The sequence below is a fragment of the Netta rufina genome, assembly GCF_964035555.1.
Source record: "Netta rufina genome assembly, chromosome: Z".
In the NCBI taxonomy this organism is placed as follows: Eukaryota; Metazoa; Chordata; class Aves; order Anseriformes; family Anatidae; genus Netta; species Netta rufina.
In genome coordinates this window covers 21,342,582-21,364,951 of record NC_140126.1, presented here as the reverse complement: position 1 = coordinate 21,364,951, position 22,370 = coordinate 21,342,582, and the positions used below count along the sequence as shown (strand labels likewise).

The 22,370-nt window shown below is 36.1% G+C and overlaps 1 protein-coding gene across 2 annotated transcripts in view; it reads right to left on the bottom strand.

Moving 5' to 3' along the window:
* AP3B1 (adaptor related protein complex 3 subunit beta 1) overlaps window positions 1–22,370 on the bottom strand; it is a 168,677-nt gene that overhangs the window by 114,046 nt on the left and 32,261 nt on the right. For both annotated transcript variants that reach the window (XM_084305457.1, XM_084305458.1), the window contains exons 5-7: window positions 21,677–21,837; window positions 17,856–17,922; window positions 7,018–7,200 (exon numbers count right to left, since the gene is read on the bottom strand). In XM_084305457.1, the coding sequence (XP_084161583.1) occupies window positions 7,018–7,200; window positions 17,856–17,922; window positions 21,677–21,837 (411 nt within the window). The remainder of the gene's footprint in view (window positions 1–7,017; window positions 7,201–17,855; window positions 17,923–21,676; window positions 21,838–22,370) is intronic.

The window sequence follows — 22,370 nt, the reverse complement described above, 5'->3', positions numbered from 1 at the left end:
CAAGATAAAGTTTAGAGCTATGGTTATGAACTGTCAATGGACAGAAAGCAGAAGGAGACTTCACTGCCACCAGACCAGAACAGCATGCTTTGTTTGGTCCATAACTACATGTATTTTCAGCTTTAAGAAACAAAGTTGCTTTAAAAGGAATGAGACAATTTCAGAAACTTAATTTCTGTCTTTACCACAAACAGAATCTAAAAAGATTCCAGTAATGAAGTAGTGGTCCAGGAGATGACCTTTATTCCTTTATCCTATCAATAAAGTATTCATAAGGAGGCTTCCTGATGAAATACAGAGTGATTGGACTGGACGACGTATGTCTGTTACACCCTTTTAAATTAAGCTCAAATAGACTGAACACTTCGCATCCAAAAGTCAGCAAACACACAATGCACTGTTTAGGTAGCATGACATACAAGTAGTAATATGTAGAATATATTATTTATATAAAATATTCATATAAAGTTATCATACTACCCAAACACTGCATCTATCACTCCATGAGGGACACCTGTTGCTACTATACAAATCATAGAAGTGTATACATATTTTCATTTAGGTGAAGTATTATGGAATGACCCAAAAAGTTCACAAGATCATCATTAAATTACTCTGACATGTTTGATACTTTAATTTTTACTTCAATTACAACCACAGTCTGTTCATTACCATTGGGACAGGTCAAAGAAAACCTGAGTTTTCAGTTGGATATGTATAACTATGCAGATTTGAAACTACTAAAACAGACTTAGACACTACAGCACTCGTTCCTGAGGAATATTTTCATTTTATAACTCTATTCAAACAAGTGTGTTAGAATTATACTGGTAGTGTAACCGATTAGTACATTTGTATGAAGGACAATACATAATTCCAATAAATTACAATGGAAACTGATACTTCAGTTTGTATTATTTAGAGAAAAGGTATCATATTCTAGCCAAACAAGATTTCATGCTTCCTTGCACAGAATATCTGGATTTTTAAAGTTTGCTTATTTGAAGAGACAAATATGGTTTCAGCTAACAGATACTGAAGTGACTATTAATGGTTGTTGTGACAAACTGAACAAATATTTGGGTCACATTAGGAATTATATTTTCTGATTCTAACCCTCACTCTATAAACTTCATACTGGGCTAATACAGTCAGATGATGCTGAAAACCAACCTACTTTTCAAATGCAAGCATCTGCCAGGGAGTAAGAATCCCCAAAAAAGGGTTTACACTGTACGTGCCATTGACATTTCTTATCAGATTTTCCATAAAACAATGACCAATACAGTCTCAATGATCTTTTAAGATCTTTACCAACAGGTACCAGAAAGAGGCAGATGGAGAACCTTAAGCTAAAAATGAAGGATAAAATAGGCAAAAGTAGTTATCAAAGAAGAAAACCTTTCCTTTATTTTCTTGCCTTCATTGTGTTCATACCTGTAGGTATTCTTTCCTGTTTCCAGGGTACTGACCAAAGCACTGAATTCATGAAAGAAGTAACATGCTCAGAAATAATGTGAATGTTTTCTTACGTACTTATGTGCCTTCCGGATGCCACATATTCATAAATTCTGTTCTGGGCACCTACCCATGTGATGTTCTTTGTCTAGGATATTAGGTGACCTTTTCATAGACATATCAAGGTTTTCCCAGGACATACAGAAAAGTTGCAAAATACGCTTTCTTAGCTTTCTCTTTGCAAAAATAAAACTTTGTTTAATTTTTCTTCTATATGAAAAAGACCTGTTTGATTGCCAAGAGGAAACTAGTCTTCTAAGACTGCACATTTCTCACTGTATATAATGTCAGATACAATTCTTGATTGGTTATGACACATCTCTAAATGACCATAAGGAACAATAAGTACTTTATCCAAAAGTTCAAATTATCTTGGATCAACCATTTCTTTGAGAGTGTATTCACAAGTTTGTTTGTTTATGGTTGGAAAAATGCCAGACAAGAAGAAACTGTGATAACTTAGTTCTGAACCTGAACAGCAGCAACACCTGTTTTTCCATCAGAACAAATATGCCACTAATTTTTGATGTGTGAATATCACTGAAACAAATCAACAGATGTTTTAAGATGTTTTCAGCTCAATTGCCTGCTTATGTATTAGGATGAGAATTCTGTAATACTGGATTTAATACCTACTGATGGTGTTTAGACCATTTAGGATTTAATATCCGCTGACGTTGGGTAGACTTCCTTGTGAGGACAGCAGACTTGCATCTTTCAGGCTGCCAGTCTAAGAACAGGTAGATTGGTATAGTCATCATTACAATTCTGTTCAGGCTAAAGATCTCTGAAATCCTTCCTCATCCCTAATTTGTTTATAATTCAGGATATGTGAAGACTACAACTCCTAAGGCAAGTAATACCCTTCCCTTAGCTGTATCCCCAAAGTAACTGACAACTACATCATTTTCTTTGTGGTCCACTTATGCAATCCTGTGGAAGAACACTGTTATACTGTTGCTTGGCAGTCAGTATATAATTAAGTGCTTGATAGCTTGATGAGATAGCATTTACTGCTTCTTCAGGTACTTACACAGATTAAACTGAAAACCTTAACCACATTAAAACACGAACACCTCTAAAGCATTTAAACAAATTTATGCATTACAAGTTCCACTTTAAATTTTGAACTTATATTTAAAAAGGGGAACTTTTAATCAGTATCAAAGGCAGATGGTATCTTTTCCCTTTAAATTATCCTTTTCACCTTTGCTACCTCTCCATTCTCCTTTTGCACTTTCATTCATTCTTGTACATTTTCAGAGAGAACATAAAGACACAGCTGTACCAGAAAGTACTCTCCTACCACGTAGAGGCATGCTCCTTACCATGAAAAAGCTACCATTCTCCACTTCTCTTTACAAAGCCACTGATATTTACAGGAGATTTTGTTCAAATACCTTGCTATCTTATCTGGAAGAAAGAGCTTTTTGTTTTTTAAAATAAATTAATATAAAAACGTGAAGCAGTTATCCAGCATAGAAGAAATCAGTCCAAACAGTTCAGGATAAAGTAGTAATTAAATGACCTTAGACTGAAAAGTTTCAAAGAACCTTAAGGTGGTACCTAGTTTAATGTTTAAGTGACAAATACTGGTATTTGCCTGCCTTACAACAAATGCCAAAGTTCTTATTACACACCATACTAAAAACCATGAAAAATAAGCTTATTTGAAATCCAACAGGGTCTTGGCATAAGAAACCTGTATCTATAGTGAAATCTGCTTCCTAAGTTCAGTTTCCTGATGGACTGGAAGCTCAGAAGTCACAGAATCATTCAGGTTGGAAAAGACCTCTAAGATACTCTAGTCCAACCTTTAACCTAGTACTGAAGTCCAGTGTTACAGAAAACTTTTTAAATATTAAACATTATGACATTTTGCCCAAGGAAAACACACACAATCTTTTTTTTTTTTTTTTTTTTTTTGCAAGGATAATGAAGATAGTCTGCACCCCACAAATTAAACATGAGAAAATTAATTTCCTTCCCCCTATATCAATCCAATTAACCTTCAGTGATGAAAAAGTCACATTAAAAACAAAAACATATATTTAACAAAGCAAGAAGAGATTCCATGTTAAACATGCAAATCAGAGTTTAAAACAAACATAAGAAGTCACAGTAACATTCAATTATTTTGTCAGAGCCGTAAATGATTACTTTATTTTTCTTTCATCTTTTACTTTTTTATTCTTCAGGACCCAGGCTGTTTTCCATGATCAACGGTTTCAGCTATACACATTGAAAAAGTTGCTATTTTTCTCCTAAAAGTCTTCATTTTCTAAGGTCATTTTCTTTAGGCTGTATTCCCATTCCGTACCACCCAAATGTCAATCTCAACTTTTAAGCATTTGAATTGATCAATGCTTCAATAATTTAATAAGTATTTATAATCCCAAAAATGTAAACTTGCAACATGCTTCTCATAACTTGTCGTTTATAAATAACTTCACTAATTGAAGTCCATTTTCTTCCACCAATCTTAGTGGAACACCAAGGAAGATTATTTCCGTAACCTGTAATTGCCCAAAATGAAGCTGAGCAGCTTTGAGAGTATGATTTTGTTGTTGTTGTTGTTAATGTTTTCTTTCTTTCTTTCCCTCTCCCCCCAAGAGGCTAGAGCTACATTTTGTTGTCTACAATGACTGTCAAAATTTCTGACCAACTCCACTGTTTTTAGAAAACAGCCTCCAAAACGGCACACACATTCAGCAGTGGAGAGTTGAATCAAGTCACTGCCTCCTGTGATCCTTGTCTCCCTGCTGAAACAGGGATGGCTGTTCAGTTTGAAAATTGTTTCCTGAACTGATAGATTGCGACTCAACAGTTTTGTGCAAACCATAGCTTCTTTGTTTTAAACATCTTCATATATTAAGCTGTAAGTTGCAATGCTTCAGGAGCTGTTTACAAACAACTCAGCAGTTCCAATAACTTCTGGGAAAGGTGTTGGGCAAAAAATTCAAGCTGGAATACATTTCAGTGTAATCTGGTATCAAATATGTCACTGCACAGAAAATGGCTGAAATTGTTCTGTCCAATTTTTTCTGGGCAGAATTTCTCATTCCACAATAAGTGTTTTGCTGTCATGTAATTTAATCCTTCTTAAAGCTGGATACTATTCATTTGAAAAAAAAGGTTATTCATAAACATATAAATACTTCAAAACCAGCCTGTAAGTATTCTGAGACTAACAGAATAAGACAAAGATATTCTTCTTCACAGTACTCATGACCAGAACAAAAAATCTCAACCAACCAAGAAGCTAAAAATAGGAATATAAAACTAAGTATTCTCAGTTAATCAGTAACTCAATTAAGAGTCCTGCAATAGTTTCAAACATTTTGCTCAAAAATGGATTTTTCTGCCTAACTAGTAATTTTTCAGAATTTTTCTTTAGGGTTCTAAACACATACAAAATCAAAATGTTAAACAGTTACTTGTTGAAAATTAGCTTAACTTGAACAAAAGAAGCATATGTTTCTTAAAAAGTAAGGCAAATTTTAGTGAATAAAAATGCAAATATGCATTTTAGCAGTCTTGAATTTATTAATCTGATAGGTTTAATTTCCATTTTCCTGCATCAGCTTTATTTATAAAGTGTCGTGCCCTATAAATGTGCTGTTATTTTCTATAGTCAAGCACCCTCTTAACAAATCTTCTCATTAATATGTAAATTTAAAGTCAATCGGTCTTCTCCCTGACAGCGCTATGAATTCCTAGTGCACTGTATAATCGGCTTTGACTTGGCATCCACTATTTATCATCAAAGATGTCAGTTAGAAAAATTATGGAAAGTACACTGCAATTGATACGACTGCAATCTACTTTGTCAACACTTAATTGTTCCTCAAATCATACATTTACATATAAACAGCCTAAATACTGATCCATAATGATGCAAATAAACTAAATTAAAAATCTCTTCTACTGCACAAGATGCCCTGTTGTATGATGTGTTCATTTAAGAACCTATTGATAAAGGCATGCATTTCAACTAGCCCCAGAAAAAAATAAATAAATCTGCTAATTTAATTGCTGAATAGGTAGACAAACTAAATTTTACACTGAAGCTCATGAAAGTGGAAACAAAGTATTATTAATACTATACCACTGATGAACAACTTTAGGTTGATACCGGCCAGACTGTTACATGAACCTTTTAAATTTGTATAGCAGAAGTCACAGCAGTAACTGTCATTCAGCCAGTCTCAATGAAAAATGTACATTACAGTGAGAAAGAAATCTAATACTATCAAGACCTCCAAGCTCAGTCCAAGACAGGTCATCCCCTTCTTTTCTTCCTTTATCCAATCACAAACTGAAGTTGGATGAAACCAATTGTGAAACTGTATCTTTAGGTAAAGTAAATTACTGATTTTGATTCTTCTTAAAAATTGAAGTTCAGAGGGTGAAGAATGCAAGTAGCTTTCTTACAACAAGCAACATACAATAAATATTCTGTCTCATTATATAAAAGGCTTTCTTTATTTTAAGCAATTTTATGGAAAGAAACATTCTTACAACATAATTTTAACCTGAAATGAAATCAAATGATGTAACTTTCTCTAGGTTCTGGGATCATTTTATATTCATTACACTTTGGTACACCAAACATCCTTTTATGTGACTGTACAAAGTCCATCTCCAACTACTATCGCAAAACAGTATACAGATCAATGAATATGTACATCTTTAAACAAGAATTAGTTTCAAATTAGGTGGTAAAACTTAACAGCAGTAACACCCCAAGTCTGTATAATAAATACAAACAAACAGAGTTGTGGAGCAGTTTTATAATATTTTTTCCAGAAGTATTCTTTTAATTTAAACTGTTACTTAGAATTAAAACCATACTGAAACCAATGTCAATTGCATTAATTTCTTAAGCTCTTTGATTCTGTTGCTACAAGTGGTAGGATTTTTATTTGGTATATTCTTTTTTCTAAATTTTAAGGATATACTTATAATTTATTACAAAATAAATACGTCACAATATTTACAGTACACATTTCAAGAGCAAACATGTAAGTCTCTGAGTCATAGTCAAACATGTAAGTCTAAGTCATAGCCTCTGAGATTATTAAATTTCTTTGCTAAGCTCTGCTAGAGTTCAGTATGCTGTGGCACTGGGTATTCAAATTCACAACGAAAGTAGAATCTATCCAGTTTCGGGGCAGAATGGCAAACCTTTTTAATGCTGACTCACATAAAATTACCTACAGCACAGAACTATGCCACTTAAAGAACCACAGAAAGCCAAGTCCCTTCTGCTAATGGGGTACATTAAAACAGGTGAGAGCCTACAAAAAGAATTTTCACACTATGAAGGGTGGAAGCCATGTATTAGTGAAGTCTTAAAGAGTTAAGGCTTATTCATTTGATTTCCATTTTTGTTAAAGCCTGCATAAAAAAACACATCTTAAAAACTAAGCGTAAACAAAATAGGAAATAATTCAGAACTCAAGCACACAATAATAATTAAAAGACTTGCAAACTTACCGTTTTCCATGGGCTTACGAACTGTGTACGTGCATATCGAGTTAACATGTGGATTATAACAACTTGGCCCCATTCTTCCACATCAACCAACAAGTTACAGAGCTTTCTGTAGTTTTTGTGGATCAGATCTATTCTATCTGGACACACTTCCTCAAATGCCATCACAACGCTCCCAGCTACCAGCTAGAAAACAAAATATAAACCAGAAGGTCAGTGTTCCCTCTACAGCTCATCCACAAATCAGAATCAGAATTAATACTAGAAATTCTCAGCATTTTAAGATACGTTAAATTTTAAATTGTTTCTATTCAAGGAAAACAAACATGAGTAACAAAACCCCAAAGTCCAAAGAAATGGTATCTTATTTAGAATAGAATTGGGGTAAGTTTATTAGAGCAAACATTTACCGTTTCTATTAGACACATAAATCTTAGCTCTCAGCCCTGAAGACACAGTGCAATGTAAGCACATTTTTTTTTTCTTCTTACAGTTATAGTTTCTAAATAAATTATCAGGGAATTTGCAATTAACTCAGAAATAACAGGACACAGCAACAAAGCATAATACAGCAATGTACCCGACAAGGTCTATTTGGATTCTCTTATCAACACTGGCATGATCAAACTAAAGATGAGCTGGGGTAAGTTTCCCAGCACTACTGGGATCTAAACTCCTCTCGTTATGACTATATTAACTGTAATATGAAATTTCATCGTTAGCATTTCATGAATACACTGTGCAAAAAAGGCACAAAAATTAGCAATACAATTCAGAGGATATATTAACTCTTTTTCTCAAAGAGCACAAGCAGAATTTCTGCATGTTGTTCACCTTTTTTTCTTCTTTTACTAGTTCTGAAGTTACAGAAATGGATCATTTATGTCTTGTTATGACCTCATATCTTTTTGATCCCATAAGAAATTAATCTTTATATATACAGAGATCCTCCTACAGACTATGATTATAAAATCAGCTTTGCTTTCATGAGAAAATGAAATACATTCCCAACATTCTAACACTTCAAGGCTTATTCAAACCTCCTGATGGGATTTTTTCTTCTAAATATAAAGAAAGAAACCTTTCTTGGGATAACTGTTTAAATTCTGGCAGCAAGTTACTATAACTGTGAGTAAACGAAAAAAGCTGACAATGTGTAGTAAGGACATGTCATTGTGTGCCTAGAATTATTGTTCTAATGCTTTAATTAAGATTTGTTTCGTGTCAAAGTACATGTTAAGTCAAGTAACTAGAACGATGAGACTTTATATGAAGCAGCTGATATGTATGCAGTTAGCATGCATGCAGTATAGCCTTCTGGCAGCAAATTAATGTCATATTCTATCTGAGCACTGGGGATCTGCATTTCAACCTCTAAAATTTCCCCAATGACTTAAAGTAAGCAATTAAATAGGAGTGCAGTTTATTGAAATGGTACTTTTTGAGAAATATTAAATACAATGATATTCATATGCTACATTTTTCTCCCTGTATTTGGCTGACATTTGGTTTATTAGTATGCGCCCAACATTACAATTGAAAGAAAACAGCTCAGAATATAGTCTTGCTATTATGCTAAACAAGTTTCAGGCTCTGTGGGGATTTTATGAATTACCAATAAGAATAAACGTGAAGTTGCATTTATTGTCTTCAGCCCCATCCACATACTTATACCTGCAGGCCTCAACAAGCATACAATTCATTCCAGGGTGTAAAATTTGATTATTTCATACAGCTAAATAAGACACATATAACACCTAAAATAATTTCGTAATTTTTGCTCTATCACAAAAACAATAGGTCGTTGCTGTTGATTTACTACACTTTCTTCTTAACAGATTGCTGCATTAAGCTGTTCTGTCATTAAAAACTGCTGACAGTTTATGTTTACGTGTGGTTCCAAAGCTCAGCAGAATACAATGGTCAGCTCCATGCAAACCACTATCAGTCCTGAGTTATGTTCAGTTAGGCCGGATGAGCAAGGCAAAGGGAGGAAAGAGTCATATGTTAAAACCTGCTTTCCTGCAAGTGATTTCATTACAATGCAAAACCATAAAGTTAAGACCAAGTTGCAGAAGACAGTGTGAAGGCTGTGAAGTTTTAGAAGAAAGAGATGACACTTGAGACCACATACTTTTTTTGTCACTATCCCATTGACTTTATTATGGATATTCTATACCTCCACACTACAGCATAGTACTGTCTCTTGACAGGTTTGAAATATGAGAAAAGGAGGCAGAGAAGAAAGGAGAGAGATGCATGCATGCATACACACACAGATTTATGACTATAAAAATAGTTGCAGACTAGTATTTAAACCATTTAGGTTCATAGGTGAAGGACGATACAGATGGTGGTGTCTGACTGCAGTTCTGGCATGGATACATTTGCCTATTAACTGCTACTAGTACTGTACAAGCATTATGTTGTATTTCCCTTTTGTTTAGATAATACTTTGAAAACTGACAGAAAACAGTAACAGTAATTTTGACTTTTTAAAACTGAGCACATATTCATAGAATGGGTATCTAAAACAGATTCCTAAAACAATTTAAACCAAGCTGCTTTACTAAAAGACTGAGCATATATACATTCTCTCTTTCTCAAAAAAAAGTGAACATTCCATACTTGGTGCTTGCTGACCACCAGCCAGATCTTCAGAACTACAGACTTGTTAGTCCCTTTGGAATTCACAAGATAGAAGAAAGTTTTAAAATTTATTCTGGGGCATAGAGGTGACACAGAACTAATCTGTGTCTTCCTTCTGCAAAAGAGTGGGAGCAGGGGCAGTGAAGGGAATGCTCTGAGTCATCTCATCTGAACAGCACAGTATTTTAAAAAGTTACTGTGATCAAAACACAATTTGATACAAAGAAATAGCCAAACATATTGAAATACAGAAATTTTAAATAATTACTTATTTCAATTTGCGTTAGTAACCTTCTTAATTTTACAGTGAGAATGCTGACACTTGTGAACACTTGAAAATATTAACAAAAATTTGAACATAGGCTATGTATTACAAGGGGTGCACAAGACGAACAGTAATTTTATTCCTGTAGCAAGTCCCTAGTTTTACAAGGTAATACAAGAATTGCCATATACCACATGACTTAAGATCATGCCTCTCCCCCCCCTGCTGCAACATTCTAACATTCTCCAAAATCAAGCTTTTCATCTTGGGGGGGGATGTATAACAGTCTCAAAATGCATTGGTAACAAGGATTTATCTGAGATTTCCTAATGCTTTCTTAATATGAGACCATTTTCTACTTGATACTGTTCCCCCTATAGTACGATCCCACTATACATCTAAACATCAGATGAACAGCTAATAATGTTTGTTTATTAAATGCTCAACATTCCATAAAAATATTTAGAATTAAAACAAAATGATCCAATCAGAATATAAAACCAAAAAATATTGGTTTCCAAAAAACAGTCAGTTAATTTCCATCTTACTATGTCAATAGTAGCTTTTTGTATAAGGAGAAAATATAAATCACTCCAACAAAACTAGCAATGAGCTCATCAAATTCAAATGCTGCTTTCCATTTATGTATTTTTTATATTAAAGCAATAAACATGGTTCATTTGTCTTCCACTGGTTGCCACATTTTTCTGTGCTGTTGCTATGAACTTCAGCCATTAGCTGTGCTCCAAGGTAAACTACATGAACCATCAACAAAAGTGACACCCAATCTATGGAGTTCATATTTTCTCCAGATTATCTATGCTAGTTGACAAGCTGGTAATGAAAAAAATCACACTAAGCAAATGGTTCCTCTAATAACAATAAATTTTCTATAAAATTATGAAGGGTACAAAACGTTTCCTTGCATCTATTTTGTCATGAATTCTAATTAACGCTGCGAAAACCTGAGAGTGCTGGGTCATCACAAGAAGTGCATCGAGGTTTGATTGATAATACAGTGCAAGTTGGCCTATGCTGCCAAGATTTCTCTCTCTTAAATTAATGGCCACCCCACCTGCCCTAATCATACAGCCCAAATGATATTCCCCTTCTTATTTCAATTTTCTGAAGGCAAGGAAACTGGAAAAGATCAGTCATTTATCTTCTAATAGTGGGATAATAGATCTATCACAATAAAACATCTGCACAAACTCAGTAATTTTTTTCCACAGAAGTGAAGCTTTTACCAACATTACATCAATAAGAAAACAATGTCTTAGACATATATTTTGTTTTTAAACCAAAACATTAACTTATTAACAGAAGCCTATTGTTGAATAGAAGAAAGCCCACTGTTTTTTCCCCCTCATTATACCCAAAGAGACTGCTTTAGTTTAAAAGATCAAGATACTCATTGCAAAGACATCACCAATTCCTAGGATCATTTTTTAATGTTAGCACTATCAGTCCTGAGTTACGTTCAGTTAGGCCAGATGAGCTGGGGAGGAGAAGGGAAAGGGAGGAAAGAGTCATGTTAGAATCCACCTGCAGCACAGCAAGTTTGCCAGGATGCAAAACTCCACACAGTAATTAGAAGGAAATCTTAATGGCTCAAGAGTGGTCTGTCCCCACTTGCCCAAAGATGAGCCGGTGTGGAAGACGACCGGCCTGGCTGAACAGAGAGTTGTGGCTTGAGCTTGGAGAAAAAAGAGGGTTTATAATCTTTGGAAAAGAGGGCAGGCCACTCAGGACGGCTATAAGGATGTTATGAGGCTGTGCAGGGACAAAATTAGAAAGGCCAAAGCTCATTCGAAGCTCAATCTGGCTACTGCCATTAAAGACAACAAAAAGTATTTTTACAAATACATCAACACAAAATGGAGGACTAAGGAGAATCTCCAGCCTTTACTGGATGCGGGGGGAAACTTGATGAATGGTTCATGGAGCATGTGCCAGGGAAGCTCATAGAGCAGATTATCTTGAGTGTCATCATGCAGCACTTGCAGGGCAAGCAGGCGATCAGGCCCAGTCAGCATGGGTTTATGAAAGGCAGGTCCTGCTTGACGAACCTGATCTCCTTCTATGACAAAGTGACACGCTGGGCAGATGACAGAAAGGCTGTGGATGTGGTCTACCTTGACTTCAGCAAGGCTTTTGACACCGTCTCCCACAGCATTCTCCTCAAGAAACTGGCTGCTCATGGCTTGGACTGGCGCACGCTTCGTTGGGTTAGAAACTGGCTGGATAGCCGGGCCCAAAGAGTCGTGGTGAATGGACTCAAATCCAGTTGGAGGCCAGTCACTAGTGGCGTCCCCCAGGGCTCGGTGCTGGGGCCGGTCCTCTTTAATACCTTCATCGATGATCTGGACGAGGGGATCCAGTGCACCCTCAGTAAATTTGCAGATGACACCAAGATACATGCATGTGTCAATCTGCTTGAGGGTAGGAAGGCTCTGCAGGAGGATCTGGATAGGCTGCACCGATGGGCTGAGGTCAAATGCATGAAGTTCAACAAGGCCAAGTGCCGGGTCCTGCACCTGGGGCGCAATAACCCCAAGCAGAGCTACAGGCTGGGAGAGGAATGGTTGGAGAGCTGCCAGGCAGAGAAGGACCTGAGAGTGATGGTGGATAGTCGGCTGAATATGAGCCAGCAGTGTGCTCAGGTGGCCAAGAAGGCCAACGGCATCCTGGCTTGTACAAGAAGCAGTGTGGCCAGCAGGGAGAGGGAAGCGATTGTCCCCCTGTACTCAGCTCTGGTGAGGCCGCACCTCGAGTACTGTGTTCAGTGTTGGGCCCCTTGCTACAGGAAGGACATCGAGGTGTTTAAGGCAACAAAGCTGGTGAGGGGTCTGGAGAACAAGTCCTACGAGGAGCAGCTGAGGGAGATGGGATTGTTCAGCCTGGAGAAGAAGAGGCTCAGGGGCGACCTTATTACTCTCTAGAGGTACCTTAAAGGAGGCTGTAGCGAGGTGGGGGTTGGTCTGTTCTCCCATGTGCCTGGTGACAGGACGAGGGGGAATGGGCTTAAGTTGCGCCAGGGGTGTTTTAGGTTGGATATTAGGAAGAACTTTACCGAAAGGGTTGTGAGGTATTGGAATGGGCTGCCCAGGGAAGTGGTTCAGGCACCATCCCTGGAGGTCATTAAAAGACGTTTAGATGTAGATGTAGAGCTTAGTGATATGTTTAGATGTAGAGTTTAGTGATAATGGTTTAGTGGAGGACGTGTTGGTGTTAGGTCAGAGGTTGGACTTGATGATCTTGAGGTTTCTTTCAACCTAGACAATTCTGTGATTGTGTGATTTGTTTAGCCATCATATGGTAATGATTGTTAACTTGGTACTTTTTGTAATTTATATTAACTGAGTTTGGCTTTTAACTGAATGTTGGTGTTAAATCATTTAAAAAGCAGAATGATGTTTCATTTGTCACTAGAAATTTTAATGACTTGTTGGGGTAAGCATCTCTCTCATTTCATGTTTTGCTTACTTCAGCTTATATTAAAACTTACTACTGATTGAGACCTAACAAATGAACACATGTTGTAGTGTCTGATAAAAGTTTAATTTTACTGTAGTAAAATTCCTATCTAGACAGTTTCTTGCTATTTAAAATGTAAAATGACTCCAACTAATTTAAATGTTTTACCTTTTCTATGCAACATAAACTACATTAATAATGCACAATAGCATGTTCTCTTCCAATAAATTTGTTTTACATTAAATGTAGAGTTATCTATATTTAGTAGGTATTCTACCTCATTTTAAAATAGAGATTATGTTACTAAGACTCAAAAATACTGTGAGAGTTCAAGTGGTTATAGAAAAGAAACCAAGTAAAAATTTGTAATTATAGAGAATTTTCAAGAATTACTTGAACAATAAATACTCAACTGTAATATACGTCATTAATGATAAAAGCTACACTCCCCCTCCAATCATATCTAAAAGGAATGGAAAAAGAACAAAAATTAAGAATTACATGCTAGATTTCCCCCGTCCAAATATCATATACAGCAAGCATGATGCTTATTTGAAGATTGGCCTTTATTACACAGAAATGCCAGACATACTTACATTGGGGGAAAAATGAAAAAGCTGAGAATCGATACTGTTCTACAGTTTCCAAATTCAGTAGGATTCTCCCACTCTGGTAAAGACACTATCTAACTAAATAGTACTGTGAACCTGAACTACTGGCATTAGGTTAAAACTACAAGGAGGTGATAACTAATGCTGATACTAAGGGAACAGTTTCTGTGCACTTGCATTGCAGGAATCCAAAGACTAGCATGAAGTAAACACATGGTTTGAGTTCCACATTACTACCCTTCAAATTTCAAGCCAACTCACTATTAAACAGGCAATGGAAGCTGAAAAAAATAAAAATAAGAATAAAAAGAAAAATAGCATTCATCAAGCAGATGGATTTCATATGGCTATAGTGAAATGCTGTTGTTCTACAGCTCAGCCCATTTCTAGAATTCCTGTGAAGACAAACCTGGTATTTTTCTTCATGAAAGTTTTTAGAAACTTTAGTTTGCAGTCTTTGCTTATCTGTGTAGGACACTTTTTGTTTTGTTTTGTTTATTCTTGTACATAAAGTATAGGAAATGTAGTTTTCCTTACAAAACACAAAAAGGTGTTGATTCAAATTTATATAAACATCAAAGAAGAGTGTAAATAAGGCATAGTAGCCTAAGTAAGAAAGACTAAGTATCCTATGTAAGCTCATGTAGTCTACATATGAATACCTGCACATAGGGACCACCACCTGGACTGGAGTGCATCCTCAACAAATTTGCTGATGACTCTAAACTGTGAGGTGCTGTTGACTCCCTGGAGGGATGAGAAGACTTGCAGAGGGATTGAGATAGATTGGAGCACTGGACTATCATCAACAGCATTCCTATCAGTGTTCAGGAGATATTTGGACAATACTCTCAATAATAAGCCCTGTTTTTTGTTTAGCCCTGAAGAGGTCAGACAGCTGGACTAGATCTTTGAATGTTCCTTCCAACTGAACTATTCTATTCCATTCTACCTGTACAGTGGCTGCATCTTTTCTACTCTAAAAAGCTAGAAGTAGCTTAAAATGGCAGAACTGTTTCCTGCACTGAGTGAATTGCTGTGTTCTCTAACTGGAGGCAAAAGATGAGAACTTATTCAGACCAGTTATCTGGTAACAAAACACTTATGCATTTTATGCTTTTTGTTAGAAAATTTGGAGGCTTCCTGGGAACATTCAGTGGAACACGACCAAAAATGACTACTAAAACTGGAGCTTTACTGTGCTAGATTGGTCTTCCCAAAGACAAACTATCAAGCAAGTAAACAGAGACAGATCCATTTTATACCACAATACGCTGTGGAGCCTGGGATGAAGCATTGTATATTACAATGCAGTTTTGATTCAAAGCCCCAAAAAGAGATTTGTATTGTTCCATTTCAGAATTCTTCTTAGTCCTTCTTGAACAAGTAAAATTTCTGAAGCTGAAATGTCTCAGCCCAAAATCAGGCCTTGCTAAGGAACAGACCAACAGGAATAGAGGGAGAAAAACACTTCAGCAGGTTAACTGTATTATGTTTCCAGTGCTTTTCTGAAAAGGTCTAGAAGACCAAGATCTAGACCATCACTATTATGTTCTTGAATGTGCTGGGGTAAAAAATAGCTTAACTATAGCTATTGCTTCAGCTGCTATTCTCATACACTATGTCCATTATACATTGCCACAAAGGCATCAGAATAATGGCATATACTACGCAATGAGAATTAACTTCCTCTGTAAGCATCTCCAAGTGCCACAATTAACACTGGGAAAAAGAAGATCCTAACCAACCCTGTATTTTTTTCCTCTAACGTTTTGAAAATATAAATGCATAAAGGACTACTTGTTGGATAACTTGCCTTCTACCTTAAGGAATAAGGACTAGGGAACAGAGTGAAAATTCAAGGATTTCATTTTCCTGCCATGAGCAATAAAAAGAAACAAAGATGGCTCCTCTGTCCTTTATGCCTCCACAGGTATAAAGAATCTAATCTCACATTCACAGATTGCATGCACACCAAGAGCATGAACCACAAAAACAAAATACACGAAGAACCACTGGGGGGCAACTCCACAGAAGCACAAAGGCCTCTGACAAATGAGTACAGGTCAAGTGCGGATGCAGTCAGGAGAACTAACTAACTGATTTACTGTCTGCTGAGCCATTAAGCTCTGACACTTTCCTTCAGCAACCCTTCAGTGGAAGTTGTGAGATGCCTATTAGAGATTGACACCATTTACGTCCTGGACATCTGGACTGTACTGGAATAACAGACAATATATTCCTGTACATTTCATTAGTAATAGAGGAAAATGTTAGATGTAAATAGTAAAATTAAAGTTAAAACAAAGAACAGCAAGCAAGCGGCTAATAGTAGCTGAAGCAACACACTCTCTGGTACCTAGCAATACTTGCCTTTAGTCAAAAAATATGACATTTGCTACATTACTCATTTGAGCAAAAATAAGAGAAATGTTTTATTTTACGTCTCTATCTTATATTTGAAGTTCATCTTCTGACTCATCACTCAATTACCTGACTTAAACTTGTGAAAATTTATTGTAGTGGGTACAGAAAGAGAAGTATTAGAAATGTGGACACCTGACCTCACAATATGAGACATCCAGGAGTTCACATAGAAGACTTATACATGGATGTATTATAGGGCAGGCAAAATATAAAGGGGGTGTTAAATCTACAGAAATTATAACAGGACACCAGTTTTACTTAACAAGTGGGAAGAGGAACTATTTGCAAGAACAACTAGTGTTCATCAAATATTATTGTTTAACAGCTGCACACACTACAAGGCAGATGAACTTCAACAGGTATACTATGCATTATACAGAATCAATGTATTTTTAAAATATCACAAGCAAATAGAAATGATCTAGCTAACATCTAAATGAAGAAGTGTTTATACAGAGACACTTATATGCTTATCTGTGTCATTACTTAACTTTCATTTTCAAAATCAAGTTTAAAAAAGCATACACAAAAAACACACTAACCAAACAGGTGAAGAATACCTATGATGCAAGCAAAATTACCTGTCTCACAGGTGGAGATAATCAGTATTAAACACACAGTATCCTGCATATACATACAGTGATGCTTATATTTTGAAGCATATTGTTGTGGTTTAACCCAGCAGGTAGCTAAGTACTGCACAGATGTTCAATCACTTCCCCCTGCCCAACAGTGGGATGGGGGAGAGAATCAAAAAAAGTAGAAACTCACAGGTTAAGATAACAACAGCTTAACAGGACAGAAAGCAAAGGAAAATAATAATAATGATGATAGGAGAATATACAAAGCAATTGATGCACAATGAAATTCGTCACCATCCGCTGACTGATGCCCATGCAGGCCTTGAGCAGCAGAATCCCCACTCCTGCCAAACCCACAATCTGTCTGAACATGATTCCACATAGTATGGGATATCCCTTGGTCAGACTGGATCAGCTGTCTTGGCTGTGTTCCCCTCTCAGTTCCTTGTGTACCCCTATCAAGGGCTAGCAGGCCAGCATGAGAAGCTGAAAAGTCCTTGAGTTGGTGTAAGCTCTGCTTAGCAACAGCTAAAGTATTGGTGTGTTGTTAACACTTTTCTCATTCAAAATCCAGAACACCATATCAGCTATGAAGAAAATCAACCCTATCCCACCCAAAACCAGGATACATAAAAACACATTATTAAGACTTAAAGAAGTAGAAACCACAGGCTATCATTCAACAGTTTGTAACACAATTCTTTAAATACATATATTTTATATTAAGTGTATATATATATATATATATAAACACACACACACAAACACACAAACTTAAATGGAGGCAGAGAGGGAGAGAGTATTTATGTAATAGCAACATTTGGCTCTTACCGTACTTCTATCCTTCAAAAGCTTTTCTATCACTTCAATTAACATTTCTTTTTGCTCTGGATCAAGACTAGAAGGAAAAATGAAAACTTTTTACATATTTGGTCAGAGATATCAAAAATTTTTAAAGTTTAGGTTTGTTGTCCTCAGACACAAGCTAGGAACCAGAAGTGTTAAAGAAACTACTTCCAGAAAAATCAAGTATTCCAAAGAAATGATTTTAAAATACCTTGACTGAGAGGAGTTCAGTATGGAATATAAATATGAATTGAAGAAATATAAAGATTACAGAACACATCTAGGTAGTATAACAAAAATAACAATCTTAATTATATTAAGAAATATTAAGAGAGACCAACACATTAGGGAGAACTTGACAGCTTCAAATGTTAAATCACAACGACATTGGTGCTTCTGCAGAAGGGACCATAAGCATGAACGAATTCGGTAGTAAATGAACATCACGCCAAGCAGAATGATACCTTTACTACTTGATTAATAACATAAAGCTTCAAGCAAGACACTTTGTTAACTTGATCAATTTTAGTCAGAAGTGTGGGAATTCAAGAAGTTTTAGAATTGTAGTCAAGGGTATATGTACCAAGCTGGTGTGTAATCTAAAGAAAAATAGGCTGCTTCAAGTCCTATATAGTAAAGCTGGAGGTAAAACAGTAGTAACAACAATAAAAAAAAAAAAGGCTTTTTATTAACCTTTTGCATATTCAGCAAGCAAAGAAAAGTTTGCTAGACACATCATTCATTGCCAGACTTGCTTCCTAACAGCTGGTAGGCAAGTACCAACTTGTCTTTCCAGTTTCTTCTTCATCATGGATCCTTACAACATGGAAGAACTCAAAGCCAAGGCAGAAGACAATACAAAGATACAGTAGACTCAAAGAGCCATATGGACATAGAGTTCTGTAACTTTGAGAACTCATTTCAATGTGGATGCAATCACAATTAAGTAAGGAAGCGTTTGGTCATCATTGTACACTTCAGTTTCAACTCTGACTGACGAATTGCCCTAAAGCACAGTATATCCTTTACAGTACAGAATCACAAATGAGTATCTAGCTGCATACTAGTTCACTACAGCTGTAATATCTAGCAATACCAGAGCATGCTAAATGGAGAACTAAACTTTGTTAGAAGCCCCTATGGTCAGCATATGTAAAACAACAGCATTGTTCTATCCCTGTTTTTACAGCCACCTTTTGTTGCAAGTTCTATTTTTGTTTAAACAAACAAATAAATAAATAAAATTAATGGATCTTCGGCCAAGGACCAACACCTTCAGATGAAAAGCCCAGAGTCTTTCTAATAGGCCTTATTTCAAATCTTTAAAGTTGGCATGAGGAAGAGGGAGGTGAATAATTTAGTAATAAGACATTTTGAAAAAAACAATTTTGTACATGACCAAGACAATTTCTGAGAAGGGTTTTGATGATGGAATTCCCATGGCTCCACCTCCTCTCTCTGAAGTTTTAGATAAAGAAAAGAAAAGGCTAAAGAGCTCAGAGTGATGTGTTCCCATTATGGCATCTATTAGTAATAGCACAGTATGTCTTAATACTAGCGATGGAACTTTTAAGAAGTCCTTTTCCAAATCTTGCTGCGAGTAACTTCAAGTACACAGTTTTCTATTGACAGACAGAAGACACCAATAGCTCTGAAGTGCACTCTAAATAAGCAAGAGGTCTGACATTTTCAATGATAAAATTACTCCAAGGTAGCTAGCAATGTTGATCGCTTTGGGCACAAATGTTGCTGTTCATACTATGCCTGAAATCTCCTCTGTTTGGATATGTGAGGCTCCTGCTGCTGAGATTGATTGAACCACTAATGAACAAGCTCTTCTAGGTCAGGCATACATCCAAACACCATGATACTAAATGCAAGGAAGATTGGAGTATCGAGCCTGTATCCAGAAGTCTGTAACACTAAGTGAGCTACAGGACTATGGAAGAGATTGAGAAGTTATGGAAACCAAAAAGTAAATGAAGCATACAGGCACTATTAGAATAAACTGCTAGCGCTTCTTGCTTAAATGCTCTCAGAAGATAGAGTAATTAGATGTGGGACAGTACATAAACTGTTGACTGATCTTCAAAGCGAAAATCTATGCCCTGCAAAATTCTGATTCTAACCAACTTCAGAGTCTTCTGAAATGACTTGCTTATAAAAAACAGGCCAAAAGACAGCCTTGCCACCAGGGAATGATCTGCACTATTGAACAATGGAGGTACCAGTCATGATCCCTCTTGACACATCTGCTGACACTGCCAGTGAAAGACCCTTATTTGAAGGCAAACCAACTATCTGCCTATACAGAAATTAATTTGATGGTCTCTTCACCAGTTCTGAGAATTGCTCCTTCTTCACATAATCCAGAAAATTATACTCTCTCCCTTTGTTCTGTGGTAAACCAGGGCTATGAGCCATGACAAATGTACTAGTGTATTTTTAAAACGTGATGGTAAAGTTGGCATGCTTTCTATAAACAGCTCTCAAATCCTTCTACCACAGACAAAATTGCTATTTACTACTCTATTCACAAGTGACAATGAAGTTTACTGTAGTCCAGGTAGGGTGGACTGTACAGCTACAGCAGTTTGAAACCTCACATCATGATGCCTAGGACATTTATGTGAAGTAAAAACTTCTGTGAAGGCCTTCTACAGGCCCTCTAAACCATTAAAGGTACTTTTAGGGAATATTATTTTCATTTGCAAATGAAAGCAGGCAGGGATTAATTACTGTGATGTGCATGTCCATTTTACTACCAGTCAGGAAGTCATGGAACCTAGAAGAGAGCGAAGCCAGTTTCTTCAAATTGTGCTGCAAGGGATAAGCTTTTTATGGTATTTGCAAGAATGATTTCAAGATCTTGCTGAATAAGACCGTATCCACCTCTTTGTACCCACCTCTTTTTAAGAGCTCTTCCATAAGAATTTCAGAAGAGGGAAGAGGAAGATTTGGAAGAGGTGGATATGCATAGATAAAAATTCTACTAAGTAGTATTAATTCGTCATCTACACTATAAACCACAGTGAATCCCTTTAAGATGAAAGATAGGGATGCTAAACAGAAATCTTAGATTCTGAGAAGACACATCAAAATATCTACTTAAAGTGATGACAGTAACTGGCATATTAGAAAGCAAAAGATGTGTGTACCCATTTCTTTCTAAATCTTTTCATACCTATCCTGTTATTCTAGCAAGCATAAATACAGTTCAGGGGTGTATTATTGTATCAAGGTTGAACCAATTCAACAAATGAAGTTTTTAATTTCTGAAACTTACAATACATCTGAGTTTGCTACACACGTATCAAAGCACTACAGTTATTAAACAGAACACCTCGATCTTAAAAGAGTATTACAAGAATATGCCATGGAAAACAAGGGAGGAAAGAAAACAATGTAATGCTTAGCCCATGGTTAAAAAAAAAAAAAAGCAAATTCAAAAAGGACAGAATTGTATTTTCAAATTTTTATGAAGATATTTTAAACAGATAGCAATTTAAGAAAATTATCACAGTATGCAGTCTTTCAAAAGAGCAGCAGACAGTAATTATGCTATTGGCCAACAGTTAAAATCAAGAATCTGGAAATGTTTGCTGTAGTAACTTGGGAAAAAATCCAAAGGTGCCTGAACTCCAGTCAAATCAGTTGAGTGACTGAACGTCTATGTACATTTTGTACTTTTTAATAAACAGATCTGATAAACATGTCTGAGGCACACACAACCCCCACAGTAGTCTTACTAAAGAGTGCACAATGATCTTTAAAATCATGTTTCAGTATTTTTCAGAATGACTCACCTGTACAGTTTTTGGATTGCATGGGCTGCATTCTTCCTCACATAAGGTGATAAATCAGAAGAGGCTTCCTTAATAGCAAGCATCATAATAGGAACAATAATTGGCACACGGATACTAGAGAGAACTCTCAAAGCACTTGCACGGATTAGCTGATTAGGATCCTAAAAAAATAGCAGAGAAGGGAAGAAATAAAATAAGATAGTGCAGAAAGACATCATCAAATCCTCTGAGGCATTTATACTAGTGAGGGCACATTAATCCACCTATATCTAGTAGATCAATCAGACTTGCAATTTAAGGACAAACTAATAAGTAAATGTGCTAAACTTCACGCAGTAAGTTTTCAACAACAATAACAACAACAAACGACAGAAAACATTAATATAGTAAACATCTAGAAATCTGGCAAAGGAAAACTGTAATTCGTTTTTCATAAACCAATGTTTTATTTAACGATCAATGATCTGAAACTGCAATCCAAGTGGAATTGAGGTATTCTCAAAAAATTAACTAGATTAGTTTTATTATTAAATATAACAATTAGCAAACTAAAATGTGGTTCTTAGTTGTGATAATCCCACTCAAGTTCTTCCTAACTACATATCCGCTTCTGTTCTTTACTGCAAGATATAATCTGAAGCCAGTAATGAAATCCATTTCTTTTTTTAAGAATGTGGAATTTTAAAGCCTGTAT